The following is a 27,674-nucleotide window of genomic DNA, read 5'->3' on the forward strand; positions in this document are numbered from 1 at the left end:
AACCCATTGCCATGGAATCAACTCCAACTCCTAGTGACCCTATGGGAAAGAGTAGAACTGCCCCATAGGGTTTTCGAGGCTGTAATCTTTATGGAAGCAGACTGCTACATCTTTCTCCCGTGGAGCGGCCGGTGGGTTCAAACCAAAAACCTTTCAGTTAGCAGCCAACTGCTTAACCACTGCGTGTGTGGATATATATATACTTATATGTATATGTACTCATATACATATATGTATATGTATTCACCATAATAAAAGAAAATAAATAATTTTTAAAATTATCTAAAACTTTGGTATAAGACAGAAAACGTAGCACTTCCTTTCAATGTTATACAAAACAAAGGCTACGCAGGACTATCTAGGTAAATCTACTTAGTTTGGCTATTTACTGTTAATTAAATGTATCAACTCTCCCAGACTTAGTGATGTCACATGTGAACTTATAAACTTTTTATCCAGCGGAGATACAAATAACTTCTGCCCAGTGAAAGGGATAACTCAAAAGATTACGGTTTGCTGTCCTGTAAGACACTAACAAGTTTTGTATCTAAATCGGCCACCTTATCCTTACATTTCTTCATTAAATTATCTACCTATGAATTTATAGGTTTGATCTGTGTCCATCCAGTATCCATACCTCGCTTCTCAAATGCTCTTTAATGAGTTGACGATTAAGTAAAGCTCATTAATTAATGAGGTAAATAAAATTGCCGACACACATTTATTTTATAGTTACCTGAGAGTCATGATTCTACCTTTTTGAAAACATTTTAACACCAGCCTCGTTTTCCACAATTCCTCAGCTTAAGCCCTCTTCTCCCATCACCTTGTTCACTCTCATCACTGCAGCTCTGTTCTTGCTCTGCTCCAAGGGAATACATTCTTTTAGGGGCCCATTTGTGTTCTTCCTTTTCCATGAGGGCTTCCTTCTTTTACCTTTTCTAAATTAATATTATGCAGACCGCCAGTGTCATGCAATTAGCTATCTGGTTCCATACGCTATCATTAGTTCATGCATATAAGCTTATCTCCCCCCCCCCCACCAAGAATGTAAGCATCTTAAAAACCAAAACTTTTGACACTGATTGCCTCTCTTAAAATACCCTGCATTTGCTAAGTATGTTGCAAGCACTCAATAAATATTTGGGATATGTTGACTTTAGGAAAAGTGCTCCAGAAAACAGGACTCTTAAGTTCCAGTCCTCTTACAATTTCTGTATTTGAGGGGAACTCAGGAAGGAGGCCCCTTTCTTCAATGAGATGAGCCTACCAAGCAATTAGGCATAATATTTTTCTCAGTGTTCCCCAAATTTACACATGTAGCTTAAACAGTTACTCTTGCCCTTTCAGTGTCCCATAACAATAGGCAATAGGGATTTCTGTCTATCTTTGGGTGAAAACCCAAGGAACTTGGGGGAAACAAAATTATCTCTGAAAGAGAGAGACTGAACCCTGTTTTTCTTACATTCACCTCAAAACTGAAACCTACTAAATACAAGAGTGTAGCAATGTCAGTCAGGCTATTTCATCAGTAATGGGCCAGGTCAACAGGACTTGTCATGGTTGGGTTTATCAGAGTGAAAAAACAAAGGATAAAAATTTAGTAACGGTGATCATTTATATGGACATCACCTGCCCGGGTATCAATGTCTCTAATATGCACTTGAATGTGACCATTTGCTTCTGGAGCTTCCAACCTGATTTTTCTTTTTCTAGGTGGAAACAAAATTTGCTCAGATGAAGTGGGCCAACTGGGTAGCTGCTACCTTTGGTTTCCAGTATCTCTAGAGAACCCCTCGTTCAGGTTTGTATCTAAAATTGCTTTTTAGACTGAAGATGCTATGGGGGGGGGGTTCTCTTCAAGATACTTGAAAGAGCAATGTGGTTAGGAGCACAGACTCTGAAGCCAGACTACCCAAGGCCAAATCCTGCTGCTCCCACTCACTAGCTGTGTGCTTGGGAAAGTTTTCAACCTCTCTGTGCTTCATTTTCTCATCTGTAAAACACAGATAATACCTACTTCAAAAGGTTATTGTGAAGACTAAGTGAGGTAATTTATGTGAAGTCCTGGAATAATATTTGGCTTACAGTTGTTGTTGTTGCTAGGTGCTATTGAGTTGACTCCAGCTTATAGCAACCCCGTGTACAGCAGAAGGAAACATGGCCCAGCCCAGCACCATCCTCCAATCATTGCTAAGCTTGAGCCCATTGTTGCAGCCACTGTGTCAATCCATCTCGTTGAAGGTCTTCCTCTTTTTCTAATTGGTATTTGCGGAATACCAATTGAGATGTTTCAACAAACAGATGCAGCGCTGGAAGCGCTCACTTGTATATGCCAAAAAATTTGGAAGACAGCTACCTGGCCAACCAACTGGAAGAGATCCATACTTGTGCTCATTCCAAAGAAAGATGATTCAACAGAATGCAGAAATTATTGAACAGTATCATTAACACCACACAGAAATAAAATTTTGCTGAAGATCATTCGAAAGCGGTTGTAGCAGTATATCAACAGGTAACCTCCAGAAATTCAAGCGGAATTCAGAAGAGGACTTGGAACCAGGCTCATAGTTAGTGTGTAGAAATAATAGCTATTGTCATTATCACTATTATTTATTAGTATTAGCGACTAAAGAGAGGGAAACAGTAGTCATGAATCTCATAGAATACTAAATTACCTCTGAATAGACGATGCTGATGTGACTAGGATTTGCAATACAAATTGTAAGAAAGGGTTCTTAAAACCAAAGATATTTACTCTATGGCAAACCAAAACAGTTACCCACCCCCACACACAAAAATCAAACTATCTTCTCAAAATCTAAAAATTTGGTGGTAAAAGTAAAGGTATTTGTGGGGAGTGGGAAAGTAAAAGGATCACAGGGATTTTGTATTTGGTAGGTGGGGAAACTGATAAGTAATGTGTCTTATTTGGAATTTCTCTAGGGAATCCCCAAAACAGCAGGGGGAGACAAAAACAAGGACACAGAGGAAATGTTAGCTTCTGATACCTACAGCAAACAGTAAACACTCTAACTCCCAGCCAGATAAACATAAAACCTCACACTCTGAAGGCCTAATTACCTCAGTTCCTTTTACCTGGTATATCATGTCCAACTTTCATCAAAAAATTAAAAAAAAAAAAATTAACAGGCAAAAAACAGTCTGAAGGGACAGAGCAAGCATCAGAAATAGATAATGGCAGAGATTTTAGAATTATCAGGCCAGGAATTTAAAATATGACTGATATGGAGCCCTGGCTGCACAGTGGTTAAGAGCTCACTCAGGCTGCAGACCAAAATGTCATCAGTTTGAATCCACCAGCCACTCCTTGGAAACACTATGGGGCAGTTCTACTCTGTCCTGTAGGGTCACTGTGAGTCAGAATCGACTCAACAACAACGGGTTATGATTGATATGCAAAGGACTCTAATATAAAAAGTGGACAATATGCAAGAACAGACGGGTTATTTAAAAAAAAAAAAAAAAAGAACAGATGGGTAATGTAAGCAGAGAGACAGATACTCTAAGAAAGAATCAAAAAGAACTGCTAGAAATTAAAAACACCATAATAGAAACGAAGAATGACTTTGACCAATAGGTTGGACATGGCCAAGGGAAGAATTAGTGAGCTTGAAGATATGTCAATAGAAACTTCTCACATTGAAAAGCAAAGAGAAAAAAGACTGAAAGCAAACAAAATACAAAACAGACTATCCAAGAACTGTAGCACAATTGCAAAAGAATGAATAGAGAATACCATGGGCCATAAATTATGGTACATTCATATTATATAATATTAAGTAGCTACATAAAAAGCAGGGGTTTAACCACTGAACTAAAGGACTGTCACTGACTTATTATTAAGTGAGAAACACAAGCCATAGAATACAGCGTGAAAACTGTCTCCATTTTTGTAAAAACAAGCCACCACCTCAAAAAATCCATAAATCTATGTATATGACCCTAGGGAAAGGTTTAGAAAGAGAACATTAGGTGTTTACACTGGTTACCTGAGGGGTATGAAAGGAAATGGACTTTTTCTTTATATTGTTTCTGACACGTTAACTGGTTACAAGAAATATAGTTTTGTGATTTTAAAAGAATTTCATAAAAGAAAAATGAAAACAAACATATTAAAAGTACTTTTTGTAGGGAAGTCAGCACAACTTGACTAAATCAAAAGCTAAGAAGTTTCCTGAATACAACTAAACACTTCAAGGGACAGAGTAGCAGGGGGGAGAGGGGCCTGGCGACCATGGTTTCAGGGCACTTCTAGGTCAATTGGCATAACAAAGTTTATTAAGAAAATGTCCTACATCCCACTTTGGTGAGTGGCGTCTGTGGTCTTAAAAGTTAGCAAGCAGTATCTAAGATGCATCAATTGGTCTCAGCCCATCTGGAGCAAAGGAGAATGAAGAACACCAAAGACACAAGGGAAATATGAGCCCAAGAGACAAAAAGGACACATAAACCAAAGACTCCATCAGCCTAAGACCAGAAGAACTAGATGGTGCCCAGCCACCACCAATGACCGCCCTGACAGGGGATACAACAGACTGCCCATAATGGAGCAGGAGAAAAGTGGAATGCAGAACTCAGATTCTAGTAAAAAGACCTGACTTAAAGGTCTGACTGAGACTAGAGGGACCCCAGAAGACATGGCCCCCAGACCCTCTATTAGCCCAAAATTAAAACCATTCCCGAAGCCAACTCTTCAGACAAAGATTAGACTGGACTACAAGACATTAAATGATACTTGTGAAGAGTGTGCTTCTTAGCTCAAGTAGATGAGACTAAATGGGCAGCTCCTGTCCGGAGGCGAGATGAAAAGGCAGAAAGAATAGGAGCTGGCTGAATGGACTCAGGAAATACAGAGTGGAAAGGAGGAGTGTGCTGTCACATCATAGGGAGAACAACTAGGGTCACATAACAATGTGTGTACACATTTTTGTATGAGAAACTAACTTGAACTGTAAACTTTCACTTAAAGCACAATAAATTTTTAAAAAGTACTGTTTGTTTATGTAAAAACTAAATATAGGATTCTTATAGCCCAGTCTGTATGTATTTAGGAAAGCAGCCCAGGACTCAGGCTTTCCCACCTACACCCCACTTACTGGCAGTGAACACAAGGATTGGTCTGAGCTCAGACCTTCCTGGGGAGAGATGTGGACAAACAGTGACTGTTAGCCCTTCCCCCGAGCACCCTGACTGCCCCACAGATGGTCTACCGGCCAACCATGAAAACTACTCTTCCTTGAAACATGCTTATAGATTTAAGTGTAAACATCTACAGCGTATACTCCATTTTTAAAGTATTTTCATTTCCTGCTAAGGTTCACAATCACACTTATTCCCTTTTTTTTTTTTTTTAATTCTCTACAGAGAAACTTCTAACTTCCTGCTGCAAGAGGCATGGGTGCCACCCACCATTTTAAAGAAATCAAGCAATATATTTTCAGGGTAGAATACTTCCAATCCAAGTCTTAACAAAACTGCATTTTCACTGTCATAGGTGTTTTTCTTTCCACCTTCCAGTACCTACCTAGAGGGCTGGAACTGTCCTGCCACACTCCCTCCCCTCTGGCACAAAATCCCTGGGTGAAGTTTGAGATTGTTTATTGCATGTCTTGTTTACGTGTTAACTCCCCTAATGAAAACTCCAGGCCTATATCAGGTCTATAAAAGCTCTCCAATACTCCACTGTCTTTGTACAGAGCCCATTTAATTTGAGCCATTCTGGTATCCAGGGTAAGCCGCCCCAAACAAGCCCTTAGGCCCATAGAGGTGAGTGGAACAGAGGGTGAAGACAGGCTCCCATCCATCATCTCCTCCACTAGCCAAGGGGTCTGGGCTACTGTCAGAGATATGGGAGTTGGGAAAGGATTTTAGAGGGTGCAAGGTGATGCAAAGTTTATGTAATCTTTTAAAATCACTGTTTTAAGTGCATCTTCCAAATTTTGATGCTCCGAGGCAGGGGTTGGCAAACTACAGTCTGTGGCCCAAACCCTGCAACTACTTGGTAAGCAAGGTTTTACTGGAATGCACCTATGACCATTTTTTAACATACTGTCTATGGCTGCTTTCATACTACAATGGCAGAGTTGAATAACTGGAACAGAGACATATGACATGCAAAGTCTAAAATATTTACTATCTGGTTCTTTACAGAAGAAATTTGCTGACCCCTGCTCTAAGGCAAAACTAGGCAATCTGCTCTGGTGATTATTAAAAATAAGTGAGTGCCACAAAAAGATGGAAACAACCTAACTATCCTCCAGTGGATGAATGGATAAACAAAGTGTGGTACAAATATACAATGGAACACTACACAGCCATAAAGAATCATTCGTCCTTGAAACATCATAGAACATGGATGAATCTGGAGGACATCATGCTGAGTGAAATAAGTCAGTCACAAAAGGACAAATATTGTATGATCTCACTTTTATAATAAGACAAGAATAGATACATATACAGAGACCAGTGCTCACTGGTGGTTACCAGGGATGAGTAGGGGAAGAAGGATAGGGGGACTCACCCTCTAGATAGTAGACGCTTGTTATTTTTGGTGATGGGAAAGGTAATACTGAATATGGGTGGAGTAAGCACAGCTTAACCAAGTTAAATGATGTCACTAAGATATGTTGTTGTTGTTGTTAGGTGCTGTTGAGTCGGTTCGAACTCATAGCGACCCTATGCACAACAGAACAAAACACTGCCTGGCCCTGAGCCATCCTCACAATCATTGTTATGCTTGAGCTCATTGTTGCAGCCACTGTGTCAATCCACCTCATTGAGGATCTTCCTCTTTTCCACTGTCCCTGTACTCTGCCAAGCATGATGTCTTTCTCCAGGGACTGATCCCTCCTGACAACACGTCCAAAGTATGTAAGACACAGTCTCGCCAACCTTGCTTCTAAGGAGCATTTTGGTTGTACTTCTTCCAAGACAGATTTGTTTGTTCTTTTGGCAGTCCATGGTATATTCAATATTCTTCTCCAACACCACAATTCAAAGGCGTCAATTCTTCTTCAGTCTTCCTTATTCATTGTCCAGCTGTCACATGCATATGAGGTGATTGAAAATACATGGCTTGGGTCAGGTGCACCTTAGTCTTCAAGGTGACATCTTTGCTCTTCAACACTTTAAAGAGGTCCTTTGCAGCAGATTTACCCAGTGCAACGTGTCTTTTGATTTCTTGACTGCTGCTTCCATGGCTGTTGATTGTGGATGCAAGAAAAATGAAATCCTTGACAACTTCGATCTTTTCTCCATTTATCATGATGTTGCTCATTGGTCCGGTTGTGAGGATTTTTGTTTTCCTTATGTTGAGGTGCAATCCAAACTGAAGGCTGTGGTCTTTGATCTTCATTAATAAGTGTTTCAAGTCCTCTTCACTTTCAGCAAGTAAGGTTGTGTCATCTGCATAACGCAGGTTGTTAGTGAGTCTTCCTCCAATCCTGATACCCTGTTCTTCTTCATATACTCCAGCTTCTCATACTATTTGCTCAGCATACAGATTGAATAGGTATGGTGAAAGAATACAACCCTGACGCACACCTTTCCTGACTTTAAAACAATCGGTATCCCTTTGTTCTGCCCGAGCAACCGCCTCTTGATCTATGTAAAGGTTCCTCGTGAGCACAATTAAGTGTTCTGGAATTCCCGTATATACATGAGAAAAAAAGAACGTTTTGGAAAATACTACGACATATATAATTTTGCAACAACAACCAAAAAATATACGTGTGAGCATATATACGTGTATGTATGCATATAAGTATACATACATGGGTATAAACCCATTGATGTCAAGTTGATTCTGACTCAATAGAGACCCTACAGAACAGAGCAGAACTGCCCTATACGATTTCCAAGGCTGTAAATCTATGGGAGTAGACTGCCACATCTTTCCTCAACGGACTGGCTGTTGGGTTCAAACCATATGTGGGTATAACTCGTTGCCATCAAGTTGATTCTGACTAGTAGTGACCCTAGAAGACAGAGTAGAACGGTCCCATAGGGTTTCCAAGGAGTGACTTGTGGATTCAAACTGCCAACCTTTTGGTTAGCAGTCATAGCTCTTAACCACTGTGCCACCAGGGCTCCACATGTGGGTATAGATACTTGTATATGTATGCATGTGTATTATATCTATAAACATATGTGCATACAAGGGAATACTATGAACATCTGTATGCCAATAAATTCTATATGTATGCATGCACATATAATTTATAGATATGATAAAGCACATGGGAGCATAGTTACAGATACTTCTCAGATATTACCAAATACCTCACAGGATTAGTTTTCTGGTTTTGAAGTCTTAGGACCATAATCTCATAGAACATCTTGGTCAACTGGCATAATATAGTTGATAAAGTTTATGTTCTACATCCTAGTTTGGTGAGAAGTGCCTGGGGTCTTAAAACCTTGCGAGCAGCCATCTAAGATACACCTATTGGTCCCTACACGTCTACAGCAAAAGAGAAAGAAGAAAACTTAAGACTCAAAGAAGAAACTAGTCTACAGGACTGTCTACATGAACCACAGTCTCATCTACCCTTAGACCAGAAGAACAAGATGGTGCCTGGCTAACACTACCAACAGTTCTGATCAGGGCCCAATAGATGGATCCTGATAGAATAAAAGAAAAATATGGAACAGAACTCGAATTCTTAAAAAGTCTAGACTTACTGGACAAATTGAAACTAGAGAACTTCCCGAGACTATTGCCCTGAGATAGCCTTCAAATCTTGAACTGAAACTATCCCCTGAGGTCACCCTTTAGCTAAATAACCCATTAGCTTACAAAATAAAGAATATCACCCGTGTGGACTGCGCTTCTTTAAAAAATTATCTATATGAGACCAAACAGTCAACAATCACTTTAAAGCAAAGATGAGAAGGTAAGGGGACAGGGAAACTAGATTAATGGAAATGGAACAACCAGAATGGAAATAATCAGAATGTTGACACTTTGTGAAGAATGTAACAAACGTCACTGAACAATTTGTGTAGAAATTGTTGAATGGGAACCTAACTTGCTGTGTAAACTTTTGTCAAAAACACAATAAAATACTATTTTTTAAAAATATTTTTTATTTTTAATAAAGTAAAATAAATGAGTGCTTGCATGCCTTGGAATGAGGGGTATGAGGTTAATAAGAACCATAAATAGGGAAGCTCAGAAACTCCAACCATACTCTGGAAGAAGAAAGATCTTATATCAATAACCTAACTTTTCACCTTAAGAAACAAGAAAAAGGACAGGGGTCACAATAGCGGGTCCCAGACAGAACTGGAGAAAAATATAGAACAAAATTCCAACTCACAAAAAAAGACCAGACTTACTGGCCTGAAGAGACTAGTGAAACCCCAAGAGTACGGCCCCCAGACACCGTTTCAGCTCAGTAATGAAGTCACTCCCAAGGTTCATCCTTCAGCCAAAGATTAGACAGTCCCATAAAACAAAACCAGACTAAAGGGGCACAGCAGCCCAGAGGCAAGGACTGAAAGGCAGGAGGGGACAGGAAAGCTGCTAATAGGGAACCCAGGATCGAGAAGGGAGAGTGCTGACATGTCGTGGGGTTGGTAACCATGTCATAAAATAATATGTATGGTGTTTAATGAGAAACTAGTTTGTTCTGTAAACTTTCATCTAAAGTACAATAAAAAGAAAAAGAGCAAACTAAACCTAAAGAAAGCAGAAAGGAGGAAATAATAAAGATTAGAGAAAATAAATGAAATAGAGACTAGAAAAACAGATAAAATCAACAAAACCAAAAGTAAATTATTTCAAAAGATCGACAAAATGGATAAACTTTGAACTAGACTGACCAAGAAAGAAAAGGGAGAAAACGCAAATTACTAAAATCAGGAATGAAAGAGAAATAAGAGAGATTACAAGGGAATACTATGAACATCTTTATGCCAATAAATTCTATAACCTAGGTGAAATGGACAAACTCCTAGAAAGACACAAACTACCAAAACTGACTCAAAAAGACATAGAAAATCTAAATAGACCTATAACGAGTAAAGAGACTGAATTAGTAAGAAAAAAAAAAAAAAACTTTCCAAAAAGGAAAACTCTAGCCCTGATGGCTTCACTGGTAAAGTCCATCTTACGTTTAAAGAAAAATTAACACACACACACACAAAAAAAAAACAGAATAGCAGGTATCATGTCCCAATTCATTCCACGAGGCCGTCATTACCCTGATACTAAAACCAGACAAAGGCATAACAAGAAAATAAATCTACAGCTTAATATTCCTTATGACTACAGATACGGAAACCCTCAGCAAAATACTAGCAAATAGAATCCAGCAACCCATCACGCGGATTATACAGCAACCACACCCTGATCGGAGATCCCCAGCCCAGCTCAGCTTCCGACAAAGCAAGGCACACCAAAGACACTGACCTCAGGGACTCCAACACCTGATCAGGGACCAAAAGGAAAGGAGGCAAAACAAGCAGGGATGTTGATGCTATGGTTGCCAGCACTTAGAAAACGTTTTGTTTGTGAACATCTTTCCTTCCAAATCAGCCCACAAAAGGGGGTCCTTCAGTATCACAGCTTGCTCTCTCTATCCAGGCCCCTTCCCACCTCTTCAGCACTGGTCCCCTATCTGAGGTGTCTGCTTCAAGAGGCTGGCTCTTGTCTACTCAGAAGGTGAAAAAATTGAGAACTTTTGCTCATCTTGCAGCCTGCTGGGCTATAAGGTAGCAGAGAAGCGAAACATCGATACACCCACCAATCCCCAGGGTAATAAAGTTAGCTGACCATTTATTATTCCTTTCTCAAACTACTGAGTAAAGCCCCTTCTCCAGTAAAGCCCAGTGCTTCTTAAGAGCGCAGGGACAATCTGTCTGCCTTCCGTGTGTCTGTCCTACACACACGCACCCAGGGCTTTGCGCTATTGGAGAATCACATGTATTGATGCTGAAACACCCTGCCCCTGCTGCTTACAAATAAAAGCAACAAAACCGATGCTTTCTCCAAGGAGCCTCTTGTACTCTCACTTAAACAAATTCTTTTCTTTAAACTGTTTTTTCAACCACCCACCATCCTTCGCACCCTCATAAAAGCCTTTTTCAATCCAAAAAAATGCTTACAAAGAGCTGCTTCTTAATGTCCGCACTTTGTTTCCTCAGCATTAAGTCACCATCCCTGTGTTTCAGCTAAATAAACCTTAGTATTTCTCCCTAACTCGTTGGGTTTCTGCAAGCCTTCAGCCATCCGGATGAAGCTGTCTGCTCTTTAGTGGTCTCCTTCTCAGACACAGCTCCCCACACCGGGGCCATCAGCCTCCCAGCTAAGGCCATCCAAGCTACCAATGCGACTGAGAGCCCCTACTCATTTGAGAAGTACCTGCTTCTACCAAAATGCCCCTTCTCCAGTGCTAAAGTGCCCCAGGGACCAGGCCACCCGCTGCAGCCACTTGCTGTGTACTTTGTCCATAGAAAGGGCAGCAAGGATGGTTATGGGCCTGGCTCTGCCCCCCTGATCAAATTAGGAATTCATGAGGACTGAGTGGTGGAGGTGGACTGTGGGCTGAGGCTCCTCCAAGAGCCCCAGCCTGCTCATCTGTAAAATGGGGGCAATTGTTCCACCCTTGCCTCTGACTGGGTCAGATGAGAAGATGCCGGCGACCAGCAAGGCAAGGGAAGAGAATCACGTAAGCAGGTGGCCCAGGAGCTCAGCATCCCAGCCCTGGCTCCCCAGCCCACTCACCTGTCCAAACACGTACAGAAGTCCAACTGTGCCTCCGGTCTGCCCACCGAGGACGGAGGAGATCATGGAGTAGACGCCATCACTGCCGATGCTGCAATGCTCCCCGACCCCGATGCCAGACACCACGGTCACAAGGGCCACGAGGATGACGAAGGACACCAAGACCATGCCCATGAGCACGCCCGTGTTTCCCTGCAGCAAGGAGCAAGGTCAACATTTAGAATAAGGAGGCCCCACCAGCCACAGTCCCTCCTGGGAGCACTGACCACCTCTCCACTGCTGGAATCCAGGAAGCAGAGCTGGGCCACGGTGGTGCAGCAACGGGCAAGGGACAAAGACGGCACCACAAGGGGTAAAGCCTGGAAGAAATCCAACCAGCACCAGCTGCTGCGGAGCCAGCTCCGACTCGTGGCGACCCCATGTGTGTCAGAGTAGAACTGTGCTCCACAGGGTTTTCAACGGCTGGTTTTTCAGAGGAAGATTGGCAGACCTTTCTTCTGAGGCACCCCTGGGTGGAGTTGAACTTCCAACCTCTCAGTTAGCAGCCGAGCACATTAAGCGTTTGCACCACTCAGGGATTCCGGAAGAAATCCTAGATGAAAGGAAATGTCCTTGCTTCAAGCTCATCCCACTGTTTATAGGGTAAAAAAAAAAGAACCCATTGCAATCGAGTTGATTCTAACTCAGTGACCCTGTATGACAGAGTAGAATGGCCCCATAGGGTTTCCAAGGAGCCACTAGTGGATATGAACTGCTGATATTCTGGTTTGCAGCCATAGCTCTTAACCACTGTATCACCAGGACTCCTTATAGGGTAAAGTCAAAGCTATTTAAGGCATTCACCTGGCCCTCTCTACCTCCCCAGTACCTCTCATTCCTTGGCAGACCCCTCCCCACAACACGCATACTCCGTGTCCTGGCACATGGTCACATGCTCTCTCCCCACCCCACCTTACCCAGGCTTGGCCCCCTGCCAGGGATGCCTTTCCTGCTCGTTCCCCTTCTTCGCCAGGTTTACTTCAATGCTCCCTGCACAGCCCAGCCTCCAGCGAGCTTTCTCTGTCACCCCTCCTCTGGGCTCCCGCAGCACCCAGGGCCCAGCGTTAGCACGAACTTTTCATACTGAGTGTGGCTATCTCCAAGCCCTCCTGAAGGGCAGCACTGTGTTTGATTCTCCTTTGCACCCTTGGGGCTTGGCACAACTGCCATATAAGAAGCTCTCATTAAATGTTTGTTGAGTGAATAAATGCACACACGTGCCTGGAGAGGTACCCACGGAGACAGACTCATTTCAGTGTGAAAAGCAAGAGTCCAGAGAGGAAATGGACACAGTATAGACGGCACCTCAGAAGGAGCTGCAATGCTGGGTGCTTTACAATGGCAGGGGCAACGGAGACAAGCCGTGTTGCAGGCAAGACCCTGGGTTATGGGTGTCAGAGAGAAAATCAGGAGTGCGCAGAGCCCCCTCAAGAGCTGAGAAGCCTTAAAAGAAGCTAGAGATGGTTCCTGGAAGTCAGGGGTGCTCTACTCCTCTGTTCATGGATAAATCTCTGTTCATGAGATAAATTGGGGGGCTCCACCACTAGTCTGAGATGTACAACAGCACTCCAGGGATCAGAGTTGGGCAGCTTTTCTTCTCCCTTTTCTCACTGCCAGGATCCTTGCTGCCTGCTTCTATTAAAAAAAATTCCTGCTAATTCACACAGTGTTAGGAGTTTTTTCTAATTGCCATTGAGTAGACTCCGACCCATGCCAACCCATGTGTTTCAGAGTAGAGCTGCTCCATGGAGTTTTCAGTGGCTGTGACCTTTTGGAAATAAATCATCAGGTCTTCCTTCCAAGGCACCTCTCCTGGATTCAAATGGCCAACCTTCTGGTTAGTAGCTGAGCACTTAACCGTTTGTACCACCTAAGGACTCATTCTTGGGAGTGTATCTTAACCCTTCCATTAACTGTGAATTTCGTATGGACCAAGTTTGGATTTCTTTCCCCCATAAAACCCCCTTCTACTGTAATATTCCACACAGTGGGCCCAGGAGACACAGCCTTTTGCCCGCTGTCCCTTCAGAGCCTGCTGGGGTAGGAAGTTTTGGGAAGGTACTGCTCATTTGGCTTTGGGTGTTCGTGCAAGCGTGAACTAGTCAATAGGAAGAACTGCTAAAGCTCAGCTTGCATGTGTAGGCCCTGGTAGGAATTGCTGCCGTGAGCTGCATGCCTATAAGTCATGGTTAATGTTATGTGTCAACTTGACTAGGCTATGATGCTCAGTTTGGCAGGTTTGGCAGACACTGGACTGGTTGCTTAACCATAATGTAATCATCTTTATGATGTGATCTGAAGTGATCAGGCAATCAGTTGAAAGGGGCGTTTCCTGGGGGACAACGTGGCCTGCCTCCAGTATATAAATGGATGTTCTGACAAAGCTCGTTCTCTCTTGACCCTGCACTCTTCTCATCGCCTAACCTCTGGTTCCTGGGACATAAGCCTGAAGTCTCTGGCCTGCTGCCTGACCTCAGGTTTTGGATTCACCAGCCCCTGCAACCTCATGAACCAGTAGAGGCCTTCAGCCTGCTGCCTGACCTGCAGGTTTTGGGTTTGTCAGCTCCTGCAACCCCGTGAGCCAGCAGAGGTCTCCAACTGCCACCTGACCTATGGATTTGGCACTTGCCAGTCCCTACAATTGGGTGAGCCATTTCTTTGAAGTAAACATCTCTCTGTCTGTCTCTCTCTTTCTCTGTCTCACCCTCTCTCTCTACGCACACACACACACCTCACTGGTTTTGCTCCTCTAGAGAACCCACACTAAGACACTATGTTTATTCTCTCTTGGCCACGACTTTTTTTTTCCCCTCCATTATTTTTTAGCTTGAAATATGGTAGGTCTCTTTATTAACTACCTTAAATCCTTTTGGTAATAGAAGAGAATATAAATAAAATGCAAATACATGAATCGTTAAGGGCTGTGTCAGGGTGCACTCACTCAAGTGGCTGTGACTCAAAAGTACATGAAATAAATGAAATAAATTTCAGACCAAGGGGTGGGGCCTCTGACCAGCTAGCTGGCTGACCTAGTAAGACGACCAGGAGGAGGAAAGAGATCCCCAGGGGACACATGAGTCTGGAAATCAATGTGTACCCCCAGAAAGGGAAGGCTCTGAATCCAAACATTATGTTGAGAAGAAGCTAAGGCAGTGAGCACATCCTCAACTGTGGCTACAGTTACTTAACCTCCCTGTGCTCAGTTTCCTCATCTGGAAAATGGGGAGAACAATAATACTTATAGCTATCAGGATATATTACACTTTAGGAGGATTAATACATTTAAAGCACTTTGAACTACCATTTTAGTCACTTAAAACAACAAATATGTATAATCGTACAATTTTCATGGTTTAGGAATCCTGGTGCAACCTAGGTTGGTGCCTCTGTCTCCACGTCTCTCATAAGGCTGCAGATAAGCTGTCAGCTAGGCTGCAGTCTCATCTACAGTCATATGGTAAGTGCTCAATAAATCTTAGCTGCTTGCTATGAAGATGACAAAGATCAATGGGTTAATATTCCATCTCCTCAGCTGTTTTTTTTTTCCAGCTGTGCCCTAATAGCTAGGTTCGCATATAAGGATATCTGCGGGCTCTCTCTAGAAAACAACTTTCAATGATGATGTCAGATCATGTGAAAAGAGACTCCTGATTGCCTGGTGAGATTTCTAAACAGTGGTGGCAATGAACGATGGAAGCGGTAGGGCCAGGGGAGGGAGAAGAACTGATAGAAGCTAACCAAAGTGCCCACTCTCCCCAGCCTGCTCCACCCATCTCCCCAGCCCCAGCTTCCTGTGACCTGGATGCTGTCACGCTCCACCCAAGTGACTGTGTCATCTGAGCACGGCGGTTACTTACCCTGCTGATTTTATATTTTTAATGAAATTGTAGAATTACTGTTTTCTTCCTTCGTTCACGGTTTTAAATTGTCTGCCTGTGATAATAAGATATCCTGTACCAATAACATCGCTAAGTTTTCATACCAAACTGCCACTTTGACAGTTTCCAAATTAAAAGCATGCTGCCAAATCATTCTTTGGAGTTACTATTTCAGACTTAAAAATAAGTTTGGCCTGATCGTTACTCGTTTTAATTTTCTGCTATCCCCTAGATGCTCTGCTTTATTTTTGGAATTTCACATTTGCCTTTGTTCAATAATCAAATGTGATTTTTCAGGGAAAACTAATGGAAGGTCTGGAAACTATAGATCACGTTTAGGTCGTATTTGTATTTGGGGGTGAGGAGCTGGTGCCATTGGGAAGGCACAAGATGAAGAGCACCAGGGTCGCTGGAGAGGGCCACAACAGGAGGCAAACTTGCCATCAGCGCAAGCTCGATAACCCACCTCTAGCTCCACCCATGATGCACCCGCCATCTGCGCTCATATCTCTAGTTACACCCATGGTGAGGCGTCCATCCGAACCGTCATCTGAGCCCTGGTCCCAGGGTTCTCATTGAAACCCGTGCTCGTTACTCAACGGGCTTCTTCTTGTTTCATGTTTCTGGAGTATCTGCGCTTCAGGAATCTGTCACCTGCACTGTGGAAGGCCCAAGAGTGATAGAGCCCCCCAACGTCACAAGCCCATGAGAGGCTCCAGGGCCACCAGCTCATCACTCACCACCAGCCAGCCGGTCCTCAAGAAAAGGACAACCCCAAAAATGTTGATCATGCAGGACGTGAACACCCCATCCCAGGTCCCGAATAGCACTGGCTCCCAGACGAACAGCTGGATCTTCCACCAGGGCTGGGGCTGGGCCAGGGCCCCCTGAGGACAGAGCACACAGAAGTCAGCTCGAGAGGACCAGCGAGGTGAGAAAACGGAAGTGGAGCAGGAGGAGTTAGGAGAACTCAGCTTAAAAATGTTATTGTTGAGTTGGTCCCCGACTCATGGCAATCCCATACACAATGAGATCGGACTAGTATGATCCATAGGGTTTTCACTGGCTGATTTTTTTCAGAAATAGATCACCAGGCCTTTCTTCCGAGGCTCTTTGTCTGGATACTCCCCCCTTACTGTGTCAAGGCAGGTCTGTGCACACATGTGTGTACACACACACACACAGAGTCTAGAAGACAAATTCTACAATAAAATCACTGTTCTCTCCTCACAGCACTGATTCCTGTACCCATGTGTAGCAGACACTAGTTGTTCAGCAACTCAGTTCTCTTTCCTCCTGGATACATAGACTACATTTCCCAGCCTCTTTGCAGTTAGTTGTGGCCATGTGACTAAGTTCTGGCCAATGGAATGTAGGTAGAAGTGACGTATGACAATTCTAGACCTCACCCATAATTCTCCCACACAATCCTCCAGTCCCCACCATCCTACTCCACTCCTTCATCAGTCAGATGTTGATGCCCAGGGCAACTGTGATGTGTAGAAAATAGTGGACTCTCTGTCATCCTGGGTCTATGAATGACTGTGTGGAGCAGAGCCCTACCTCACCGGACTCTACATGAGAAAGAAAGAAACTTTCGTTGTGTGAAGTCACTGAGATTTGGGGCCTATCTATTTCAGGAAGGAGATAGTGTTACTTAAACTAATACACTCTGTTGTGTCTTGATTCCTTAGCCAATGATTCTAAGAACCTTCCACCAACTGCAGCTCCCTCATTGTGGAGCCAAAAGATGCATTTGGTCATGTGGAAGGGTCCAAAGAGACTTTGAAACTAGATACTTTGCAGTTAAAATCCCAACCTCCTGATCCTGTGATCCCACAAAAATCACTTAATACCTCTAAGCCTCAGTTTCTTCCTCTATAAATTCAGAATATCTACCTTATAAGATTTTAAGGACTAGAGACAGAATATGGTACGTATGTAACAGTACCTGGCACACAGTAGGTGTTCAAGAAATGCTAGCTGTTCTTAGTAGTAGTAGGTTAGGGGAGAGGGTGGTTGGTACCTTCAATGCTCCCACTGTCTGATTTCTCTGATCAATTAAAGGGCCTTCCTAATGAATGTAAGCCCTGATTTGAATCATCTGCTTTTATGTTCCTTTCTCCCTTGACCCTTTTATAGGTGCCCTTACTTTTGGCCTAGAGAATGCATTCAATGATGTTTTCAAAGTCACAGGGTAATCACCACTCCCTGCTTTTTACATTATATTTTAAGCATCCATAATTTAAGATGAATTGATACAAGTTCGCAAAAGTTAAGGGACATCTCTTCATTTATGGAAGTCTTATGAATAATTCTAGCTGATGTGGGGTTCCCTTGCAGAGAACTGCGATCTGTTGTTCACTGCAAATGTGCACAGCAGGGCCCAACATGTGGACAGCATGAAGGTGCTCCAAAAGCAGACTTGAAATCAAGTTGGCTGGAACTTAGTAGAAACATATCTCACACATGGCAGGATTTCCCAGGCTGCACTGCAAATGCCAGTGTGGTCCCTAATGTCAGAGGAATAGTCCTACTCACAGCCCTAAGTCCTTCAAGAAGCTTACTGAGCTTTTGATAGAAAAGGGAAGCAGGGGCAGGAAAAGGAACTGGCTGGAGGCTTCCAGTACAGGATAGCACCCAAGGATTCTTAATGGGAAGGCTGTAGCTAGGTGGGAGAGGGACTTGCAGGTTCCTGAAAAAACCTGTAGGTTCCTGAAGCAACTGTGAAAATGGCTATTGGTGTAAGGGGGCCAAGGAACGAGCCTGGCCAAGTGTGGGAAAGATTCAGACTTCAGGAGGAGGGCAGTCTCAGTCTTCCATAGAGATCAGTCACCAAAGGTTGAGCACTCAGAAGTTAGTAAATGGCTGTGCAATGCTTGACCTCATACAAAAAAAAAAAAAAAACCCAGTGCCATCAAGTCGACTCCAACTTATAGCGACCCTTTAGGACAGAGTAGAACTGCCCCATAGAGTTTCCAAGGAGCACCTGGCAAATTCAAACTGCCGACCCTTTGGTTAGCAGCCATAGCACTTAACCACTACGCCACCTCGACCTCATATTCAGGTAAAATAATAAAAATGTGGTAAAGCTTTAGCTACAAGGCTAGCGTTTGCAGTTTTGTTTATAAACAACCTAAAAAAAACCAGAAATGATCTAAATGTTTAACAAAAAGGGATTGATGAATACATTATGATAATGGACTACCAAGCGGATGACACAAAAAGACGATCATTGGGAGGGGCAGGTTACAAAACAGTATTTACTTTATGATCTCAGTTTTGTAAAAACATAAACAAAAACCATGTGGTAAATGTGCGTAGAAAAGCTAGGCAGATCTACAGCAAAGCGTTAACAGGTATATTTGCTGGCGCTTGATTCATGGGTGATTTTAATTCTTTTCTTGTAGTTACATGTATTTTTCTAAAAATTTTGTACAATGACTTTATTACAACTTATGTAGTAAAAAAAATACTAAAAGTCTGAGAAAATGAACTGAGCACTTTGGAGAAAGACCAGTGCTGTGAGCTGCACAAACAGAGACCAGTTGGCCAGGCGCCACCAGTGCCCCTCATTATGAATCAAACCTCAAAAGCAAACTTCACCTGTGAACACAAGTGTGGGTTTTCGGGTGGAATCTAAAGGGTTCTACATTTCCAATCTCATTCTCATTTATCTAAATTAGCTTACTGTCATGGATTGAATTGTGTCCCCCAAAATATGTGTCGACTTGGTTAGGCCATGATTCCCAGAATTGTGTGGTTGTCCTCCATTTTGTGATTATAATTTTATGTCAAAGAGGATTAGGGTGGGATTGTAACACCACCCTTATCCAGATCACATCCCTGATCGAATGTAAAGGGAGTTTCCCTGGGGTGTGGCCTGCACCACCTTTTGTCTCTCAAGAGATAAAATGGAAGGGGAAACCAGCAGAGAGGGGGCCTCATACCGCCAAGAAAGCAGTGCTGGGAGCAGAGCACGTCCTTTGGACCTGGGGTCCCTGCACAGAGAAGCTCCTAGTCTGGGGGAACATTGATGAGAAGGCCGACAGAGAGAGAAATCTTCCCCTGGAGCTGATGCCCTGATTTTGGACTTTTAGCCTACATTACTGTGAGAAAATAGACTTCTCTTTGTTAAAGCCATTCACTTGTGGTATTTCTGTTATAGCGGCACTAGACAACTAAGACACTTACCCAGAATAAAGTTAGCTAAATTAGAATCTAATCTGCTCGCATCATTAATTGAGAGTGCACCTGGCAGATGTTGACCACCATGTGAAATCTATCTTGCCAATTTTATTGATCTGTTCTCTGGGGATGTCATACCTTAAGAAATTTCTAGCATCTGAATTCTTATAAATTAAATTCTTCATGTTAGTGTAGCACCTAGGTTTTTAAAAATGGCTGGTTACTGAGTAACTTCTTATTAGGAACAGGGTTTTCTTTGGGGTGATGAAAATGTTTTGGGCCTGGATAGAGGTGGTGGCTGCCCAATACTGTGAACTTACTAATTGCCACTGAATTATGCACTTTAAATGGTTAATTTTATGTTGTGTGAATTTCATCTGAATAAAAAAGAATTTTTTAAATGGATGATTACTGAATCACTGTTGATCCTAAAATTCAACAACTCACACTCTTCTGGAAAGAGGAATAAAGGGAGAATTTGCAGACCTGGCTTGCAGTCCTACCTGGGTCACCAGCTAGCTGTGTGATAACAGGCATGTCACTTACCCTTAACCTCCCTGGGTCTGGGTCTCATCTGAAAGACAGAGAATTGGACAAAGTGATTGTGCTGGACAGTGTCTGTTGTCTCAGCTCCACATTGTCTTAGACTCTCCTCTCCACCCTGGGGCAGGACGCCTGCAAGCTACATTTCCCAGACTCCTTTGCCGCCTGGCTTCCTGTTAGATCCTGCCAGGGGGAGGCACTGGTGAGAGATGAATGATGGGAGAAAAGCAGAAGTCATTTTCCCAGCTTCTGATGGCAGCTCTAGCAGGGGAGGAAGCCACAGTGGTGGCAGCAGCAGTGGGCAGTGAGTGTTGGATTCTGGGTTCCAGCTCAGGCAGTGGCCACGAGCTCTGGGTAACACCATCTTCACTTTTATTCCTCCAGGCCTAGGAGTAATAGCAGCCTCAGCAATTACTAATCTTTGGGTAACCTTACTTTTCCCTGGACTCCTTCAGCTCTTCCAGCACCTCGGTATAATCAATTTCGTGGATTAAATTCCCTCTGTTTGAAATATCTCTTTTCCTGACTGAACACTGATGGATACAGTGAGTTCTGAGTCTCCTTCCATTCTAATACCCTAGGATTCTACAAATATCATTTGGCAGTTGTTTAGGATCAGAGGCTAATAAGTGGTTAATTAAATTCCTTGCTCACTTTTTCAATTCTAAAATAACAAGGTAACTTATAAAACACTCAAAACACTAACACCTTGTGGAAATACTAAAATGATTCTAAAGAAAACCAGTAGCAACTCAAACTGTAGACTGCCCTAGCAGTTTTGTAATTAATCTAAATTCAGACATCAGTAGACTCTTCCAATACCTCAACCCATAGCAGCGGCTAGCGATTCTCAGCTGGTGGGGTGGGCAGGGAGGGGAAAGCACCTTCTTAAGAATCATCGTGTGCAATGTGTCTGTAACTCATGAGAGTGTGTTATCCATAAACACAGTGAGAAGGCAGAAAAATCAAGAGTACAGAAAAAAAAATCCAATGGTGGATGCACCTACGATCTAAGACCAAAGATTGAGGCCAGTCATACTTGGCCAAAACAAAAGGAGAGAATCTCAGCTCCTCTCCTTCCCTCTTGAGTCATAACACTCACAGACCAAGAAAGGGCCTCAACAAATCATTAAGGACGTCAATCAAGCCACAGGGGACAGAGGACTCTCGGTATCCCCTATCAAGGTCCCTGACTGTCAAGATGAATTCTCAGCTCCAGCTAGCAACTCGTTTACTTATGTATACTTCTGCTCATCCATCTTTCACAAACCACAAACAAAGACCATTCTGAAAGTCAATGAATGTAAGAACAGTCATTGTTGCTCAGAGCTAAGACCCTGCCTACCGACGTCTGTCCTTGAACAAACAGTCCCAGGGACCTGTTTGGTGAATGTAGGATTGTTTTCCAGGATCTCAATCTCAAAATTCAGGACACGCCCCAACTTCCTGTCTTTGCTGGTATTCAACTTCCTATCTTGGCTATCACAGGCCTATTATTTATTAGAAACAGCAACAATAGCAACCATTAGCAACACCAAAAGAGGCATAATTTAGAGGTGCTTTCAGCTCGGAGCCCTGGTGGCACAGCGGGTGACCGCTCGGCTGCTAACTCAAAGGTTGGTGGTTCAAGCCCACCAGCCACTCTGAGGGAGAAGGATGAGGCAGTCTGCTTCCATAAAGATTTACAGCCTTGGAAACCCTGTGGGGCAGTTCTACTCTGATCTATGGGGTCACTAGGAGTCAGAATCGACTCAACAATGGTGGGTTTGTTTTGTTGTAGTTGTTGTTGTTTGTTTTTGCTTTTAGCTCCCACATCAAGTCTCTCTTTTGAGCCTCACAACAACCCTGAGAGATAGGCAGGGCCAGGGTCCAGGTTTATGGCCAAGGAAGCAGACTGTCCTGAGGAAGCAAATGCCCCAAGTCCCACACTGGGGTTTGAATCCAGCTCTACAGATTGTAAAATCCGTACCTTTCCCGGCACGACACTTACCTAAGGGTCACCTGTCCTCTCCTCCCCTCAATTTACGTCTTCCATGTTTCGTGTTCTCACATTCTGGATTTTGGCTAATGGTGAATACATGTGCCTTTTACCCATAAAGCACCCTTTGTGATTTGGGAAACTTTATTTCTCTTTTATCCTAACCTTAACATTTGTACACCGAAGCCTGTTTTGTTTTCTTGTTTGTTTGCCCAGTCATGTACGGAAAGTCTTCCATTGCCTTGTTCTCACTGGACTGGTAAATCAGCCTTACAGTTACCTTACAGATCAGGTGGAAACTTCAGGAAACTCTTTACCCTCAAAACGAAAATATAAATGGTTTGAAATGGGCTTGGTGACCAAGTCACAATAGCCTATTAGGGATATTTAAGGTGTGTTATAGATTGAATCGAACTCACTAGGCGCTCCTTGGAAACGCTATGGTAGATTGAATCGAACTCACTAGGCGCTCCTTGGAAACGCTATGGTACAGTTCTACTCTGTCCTATAGGATCACTATGAGCTGGAATAGACTCAATGGCAACGAGTTTGGTTTTTGTTTTATAGATTGAATTGTGTTTTCAAAAAAGAAATTTGAAGGTCCAAACCCCTGTACCTGCAAATATGATCCTGTTTGGAAATAGGGGGTTTTCTTTTGTTATGTTAATGAAGTTAGACCAGAGTAGGGTGGCTTCTAAAACGAATAACTTCTGAGTGGTGTCTTATAAAAAGAGCAGTCAAGACACTGAGACACACACCGGGTGAAGACAGATGCCATGTGAGGATTCACGTACAAGCAAAGAGTGCCAAGGATTGCAGAAACCAAAAGAAAGGCCCACAGAAGACATCAACATGGCTGAGATCTCAATTTGGACTTTCAGCCTCCAAAACTGTGAGAAAATAAATTTCCAATCTTTAAAGCCACCCCGTTCTGGTATTATTTGTTACGGCAGGTAACTAAGACAGGGCGTGAGTCTAACTATTTTTACCAACTAACAAAAGAATATAACTAGGTCTTCCTACAGCCTGCACATCAGAGACTGGGCAGGAAGAGCCTAGGTTTGACCCCACTGATGTTTTTATAGAAAGAGAGACTGAGATTCTACAGTGCCCAGTGAGAAAGAGGGAAGGAAGGGGAAGCAGCAACAAAATCATAGGAAAAGGGATGAACCAGAAAACCCTGGAATAAAATGCCAAAGAGGTAATACAGAGACCCCAGGGATGTTTCAGGGCCTTCTTAGAATGACAGGCAGCCTCCCAGGTGTCGACATCGAAGTACCAGCTTAGGTGTTCCCCTTTTGCGTACCTCTCCCTCCTCCACCACCCTCTCCAGCCCCATGACTTGCGGGATGCCCCTCAGCACTGTGCCAGTGTCCCACAGCTAGCCTTCTAGGGAGAATGCTGGCTAGACAGCGCAAACCTCCCACTTGGCATGGTGGCTACTTGACCCAGAAGGTGAAGAGCTGGCGGCTCCACAGCCTGCCTCTTGCTCTGTCCTGCCAGCTCTCTCCAAGGTTTCCTCCCCTGCTTCCACAGGCTGCAGTATAGCAGACATCCAGTAGGAGGCAGATGTCAGCTTCCCCTACTCACTGTAGTGATTTTCTTGGGGCCTCACACCCAACTTTCTCCTCTAAGGGAGGGTAAGGAATCATCTCTCACTTCAAATATGTTCCTCCCACAAAGTCCCTGGCTCCAAAGACTCCCTTTGTGCCTCCACCCAGTCATTTCTGTTGCCTGGAGGAGGGGAGCAGGTATAACACTGGGGCCATGGTTGGTAGTAGTAGGGCCAGTTCTGCTATCCTAGTAAGCCCCAGGGTAGAGGTCTGGTCCCAATGGTCGGTAGCTCTCTTAAAACCTAGTTGTCCTCAGATTTGGGCCCTAATCACCAACTCCAAAATAACAAGTGTCCTATCTGACGTTCTATCACATAGAATAACAGGTTGAGGGGGAGAGAGGTAGCAAAGCCAGGTAGGCTATGCCTCGTACGAGGTATCCTGGGAAGTAGAGATGGGGACTGAGAAGGGAGATTTAAAAAAAGAGGAACAAATCAGCTCCTCAGAAGGGACACCATAAAACCTGCTCCAGGGGACGCTTCCTCTCTCTCTCGTGGGGCCCCCCAGCCTGGCAGGGACAAGCTTGACAGGTTCCAGGAGCCCAATGACTCAGGACACAAAGTAGAGCTTGGTCCCGGGCGACCCCACCTTCATGCTCCCCACCACCAGGGTTATGCCTTTTCCTCCCCAGGGCCTTGTCCGTTTGAGCCCAGGGGTCTGCAACCCCACGGGAAATACCATGACTGCCTGGTGGATGTTTGAGCCCCAAGGGTGAAGCCTTTCTCCGGTGGAAGGAGACTCTCTAAACTTGATCGGGGATCTAGAATAGCAGGGAAGTTGCACCTAGATCTTGCCCAGGGTAGGAAATACTCTGTTGCGTACACCCAGCAAGCTGAGCCGAGGATGAAAGAAAAATTTCTGCCAGAGTCGATGCCAGGAGCCCCTGCCCAGGAGCCTTTGACCTCAAACAGCCACCTCCCAACAGTCACCTGCCAGGCCTTCATAAACACATCTGAAATGTGAGATGACACCTTTTGCCTTCTGGCAGCTGCAGGACAAAAGGTCAGGTGAGAAACGCTGCTTCTGCCCACTCAGGTCAGGGGTGGGTCACAGCAAGACATGACCTGCCCCTTCCTTCCAAACCGCACTCATGGGAACGTGTCCTGCCAGGATTATACACACACAAGCCAGCCGTGTGCTTTTTCGGAGTTGATTGTTTAATTATTAATTAAACGCCAGAGGGCATCTCCAAGCTGCTGCTGAACTGTGAGCCAGTGGGCAGGCTGGGAGCTGTGTCCCTCCCCTGGGGCTGTGCAGGCCCCACGTATGGGGCACAGTGACTGGTAGGCAGCCAAGGACCAGCTCATCCGTGGGCCCCCTGTGGTGCCTGTGTAGAAGGCAGATAGCTACACACCTGCACCCTGGTGTTTTGTAAACTTGCATAAGAAAATAAGCCTGAAGGCTATTTGTCAGTACTAAGCAGCACACCAAATTTTAAACGTGGGTGAGGATTTCTTCCGGGAAGTTCTCTCTCTTGAAAGAAAAGAGATCTTGTTGACCATGTATTTTCTATTTTCCCCCAGATAACCTGTTGCCCTCATTTTTAAGGAGGAATCCTTGCTCTACCACTCAACTTTGGAAGCTGTGTCTCTAACCTTGCCCAGTGCAAACACTGGGGGAGCCAAACCCTCTGTATTATGCCAGCAGGACCAGGACAAACGACTCCAAGGAAATCTGCCCTGCCACCCCAGCCTATGTTGGGAATGACCATGGCTCTGGAGCTGAGGGTGCTAGGATCCCAGTGGGGTGGCCAAAGTCTGATTTCCCTGGATTAGAACCTGGGCAGCACCCTCGGTCAATATTGGCTTAGCCATTCCTAGAAATGTGAGATCTTTCTGGCCACGTTGGTCTCTTAGGACACAGAAGAGACCGTGTCTAAATACAGTACTTCCTGCATGCTTGATCTATATTTTTCCTGTGCCTGCACATCCTAATTCTTGCCCAAGGCTGGGAATCTCCCAGAGGCACAACCTGGTCAGCCACTGCAAGACCCTCAAGCACTGTGAAAATGCTGACGCTGACGTCAGGTTCCTGCCTGAGGTCTGCCTCCCAGGACCACACAGCAGCTCCTTCCCCACGCGGCAGCCACTTCTGCCTCGAGCCCGAAGGCACACGTGCTCTGGACACCTGATGTTGTTGGCTGCCTTAGGGTTGGCTCCTGACTCACGGTGACCCCGTGCACAAAGGGAATGCAGTGCTGCCCAGCCCTTGGTGGCAAATGGCTCCCATGATTGGTGGTAGATCAGATCACCGAGATCCACAGAATTTTCATTGGTTGATTTTCTAAGGTAGATGGCCAGGCCTTTCTTCCTAGTCTATCTTAGTCTGAAACCTGATAAAACCTGATACCACCCCGTAAATTATAACATCCTTTTTTTTTTTTTTTGGTACCCAAAATGCCATGGTCACCTAAACAGGAGCTTCCCCTGTCCTTCTCAACCTCCTGGGGAAAAGGGCACCTTTCCTGCAGGACTCAAGCTGCCACAAGGAAGTCTACCCGGCTTTAACACAAGGAGGAGCAACGCAGGCCCTAACACTCTTCCCTTAAGTATCAGGCAAAGCAGCTAAAAATCAACTACAAAAGGTTTATTCTTCCGGGTGCTTCAGTGAATCAGCCAATATTACATTCATTTAAAAATTCTTATGTGCTGAATATACCCTTTCACGTATTTTTGACTTTTGGAACCATGCTGATATTTTACGTACCTGAAATAAAATAAATAAATAAATAAAATGAAATAAAATAAAATAAATAAGAATGAGAGAAAAAAAATTAAAATAGAATACAAAGGGAAAGGAATTTACCTTACTGTACTTCAAATGAATAACGACCACATTGGAGGGTGAAAAGGAACTAACCAGAGCAACTTTTGAACAAAGACAAAAATAACTACAAACTAATATTACATTCTAGATTGTCTGTTGTGAAGGTATGAGTTATCAATTCTGAATTTATTTTCTATGAATTTTGTTGTTGTTGTTGTTAACTGCCACCGAGTCAGCCCCCAGCTCACGGCGACCCCATGAGCAATGAAACGAAAAACTGCCTGGTCGTATGCCGTCCCCATGATGGTTTGCAGATGAGACCATTGTGATCCACAGGGTCTTCATCAGCTGATTTTTGGAAGTAGATCACAGGCCTTTCTTCCTAATCTGTCTCGGTCTGGAAGCTCCGCTAAAACCTGTTCAGCATCACAGCAACACCCACTGAGAAGTGAGGGGTGGCTGCACATGAGGGGCACTGGCTGGGAATCAAACCCAGGTCTCCTGCATGGAAGGTGAGAATTTTACCACTGGACCACCAATGCCTGGCAAACAAGTAAATAGTCTGAATGAGAGTCAGTTTCTCACTGTTAGAGAAAGGAGTTAAAACTAAAGAAAGGGGAAAGAATAGAAGAATGAACCCAGTGGGGTTCAAATGGAATTAGAGGTCTCAGTTTCAGTTTATGGCTTTTAATATATAAAGATATACAGATGGATAGATACATATGTGTGTTTTTATATTTATATTCCTTCTCTCTGTCCACTTAAAGGGTCTGGGAGTAAAGATACCCCAGCAGCAATAAACACACATAGCATCCAGATCTTGGTTTCTAAATACCATTACTCACTTTAAGGAACCAGTGCTCTTTGGAGAAATGGCTGATTTCAGGGCTGTGGAAGAGAAAAGTGCAAAAGGAGCT

At 43.9% G+C, this 27,674-nt stretch overlaps 1 protein-coding gene across 2 annotated transcripts in view; it reads right to left on the reverse strand.

Moving 5' to 3' along the window:
• The window catches only part of SLC12A8 (solute carrier family 12 member 8), a 203,726-nt gene that overhangs the window by 156,649 nt on the left and 19,403 nt on the right, over positions 1 to 27,674 (reverse strand). For both annotated transcript variants that reach the window (XM_049878811.1, XM_049878802.1), the window contains 2 exons: positions 16,410 to 16,556; positions 11,753 to 11,944 (listed from right to left, as the gene is read on the reverse strand). In XM_049878811.1, coding sequence (XP_049734768.1) covers positions 11,753 to 11,944; positions 16,410 to 16,556 — 339 coding nt within the window. The remainder of the gene's footprint in view (positions 1 to 11,752; positions 11,945 to 16,409; positions 16,557 to 27,674) is intronic.

Source organism: Elephas maximus, chromosome 1, assembly GCF_024166365.1.
Source record: "Elephas maximus indicus isolate mEleMax1 chromosome 1, mEleMax1 primary haplotype, whole genome shotgun sequence".
Taxonomy (NCBI): Eukaryota; Metazoa; Chordata; class Mammalia; order Proboscidea; family Elephantidae; genus Elephas; species Elephas maximus.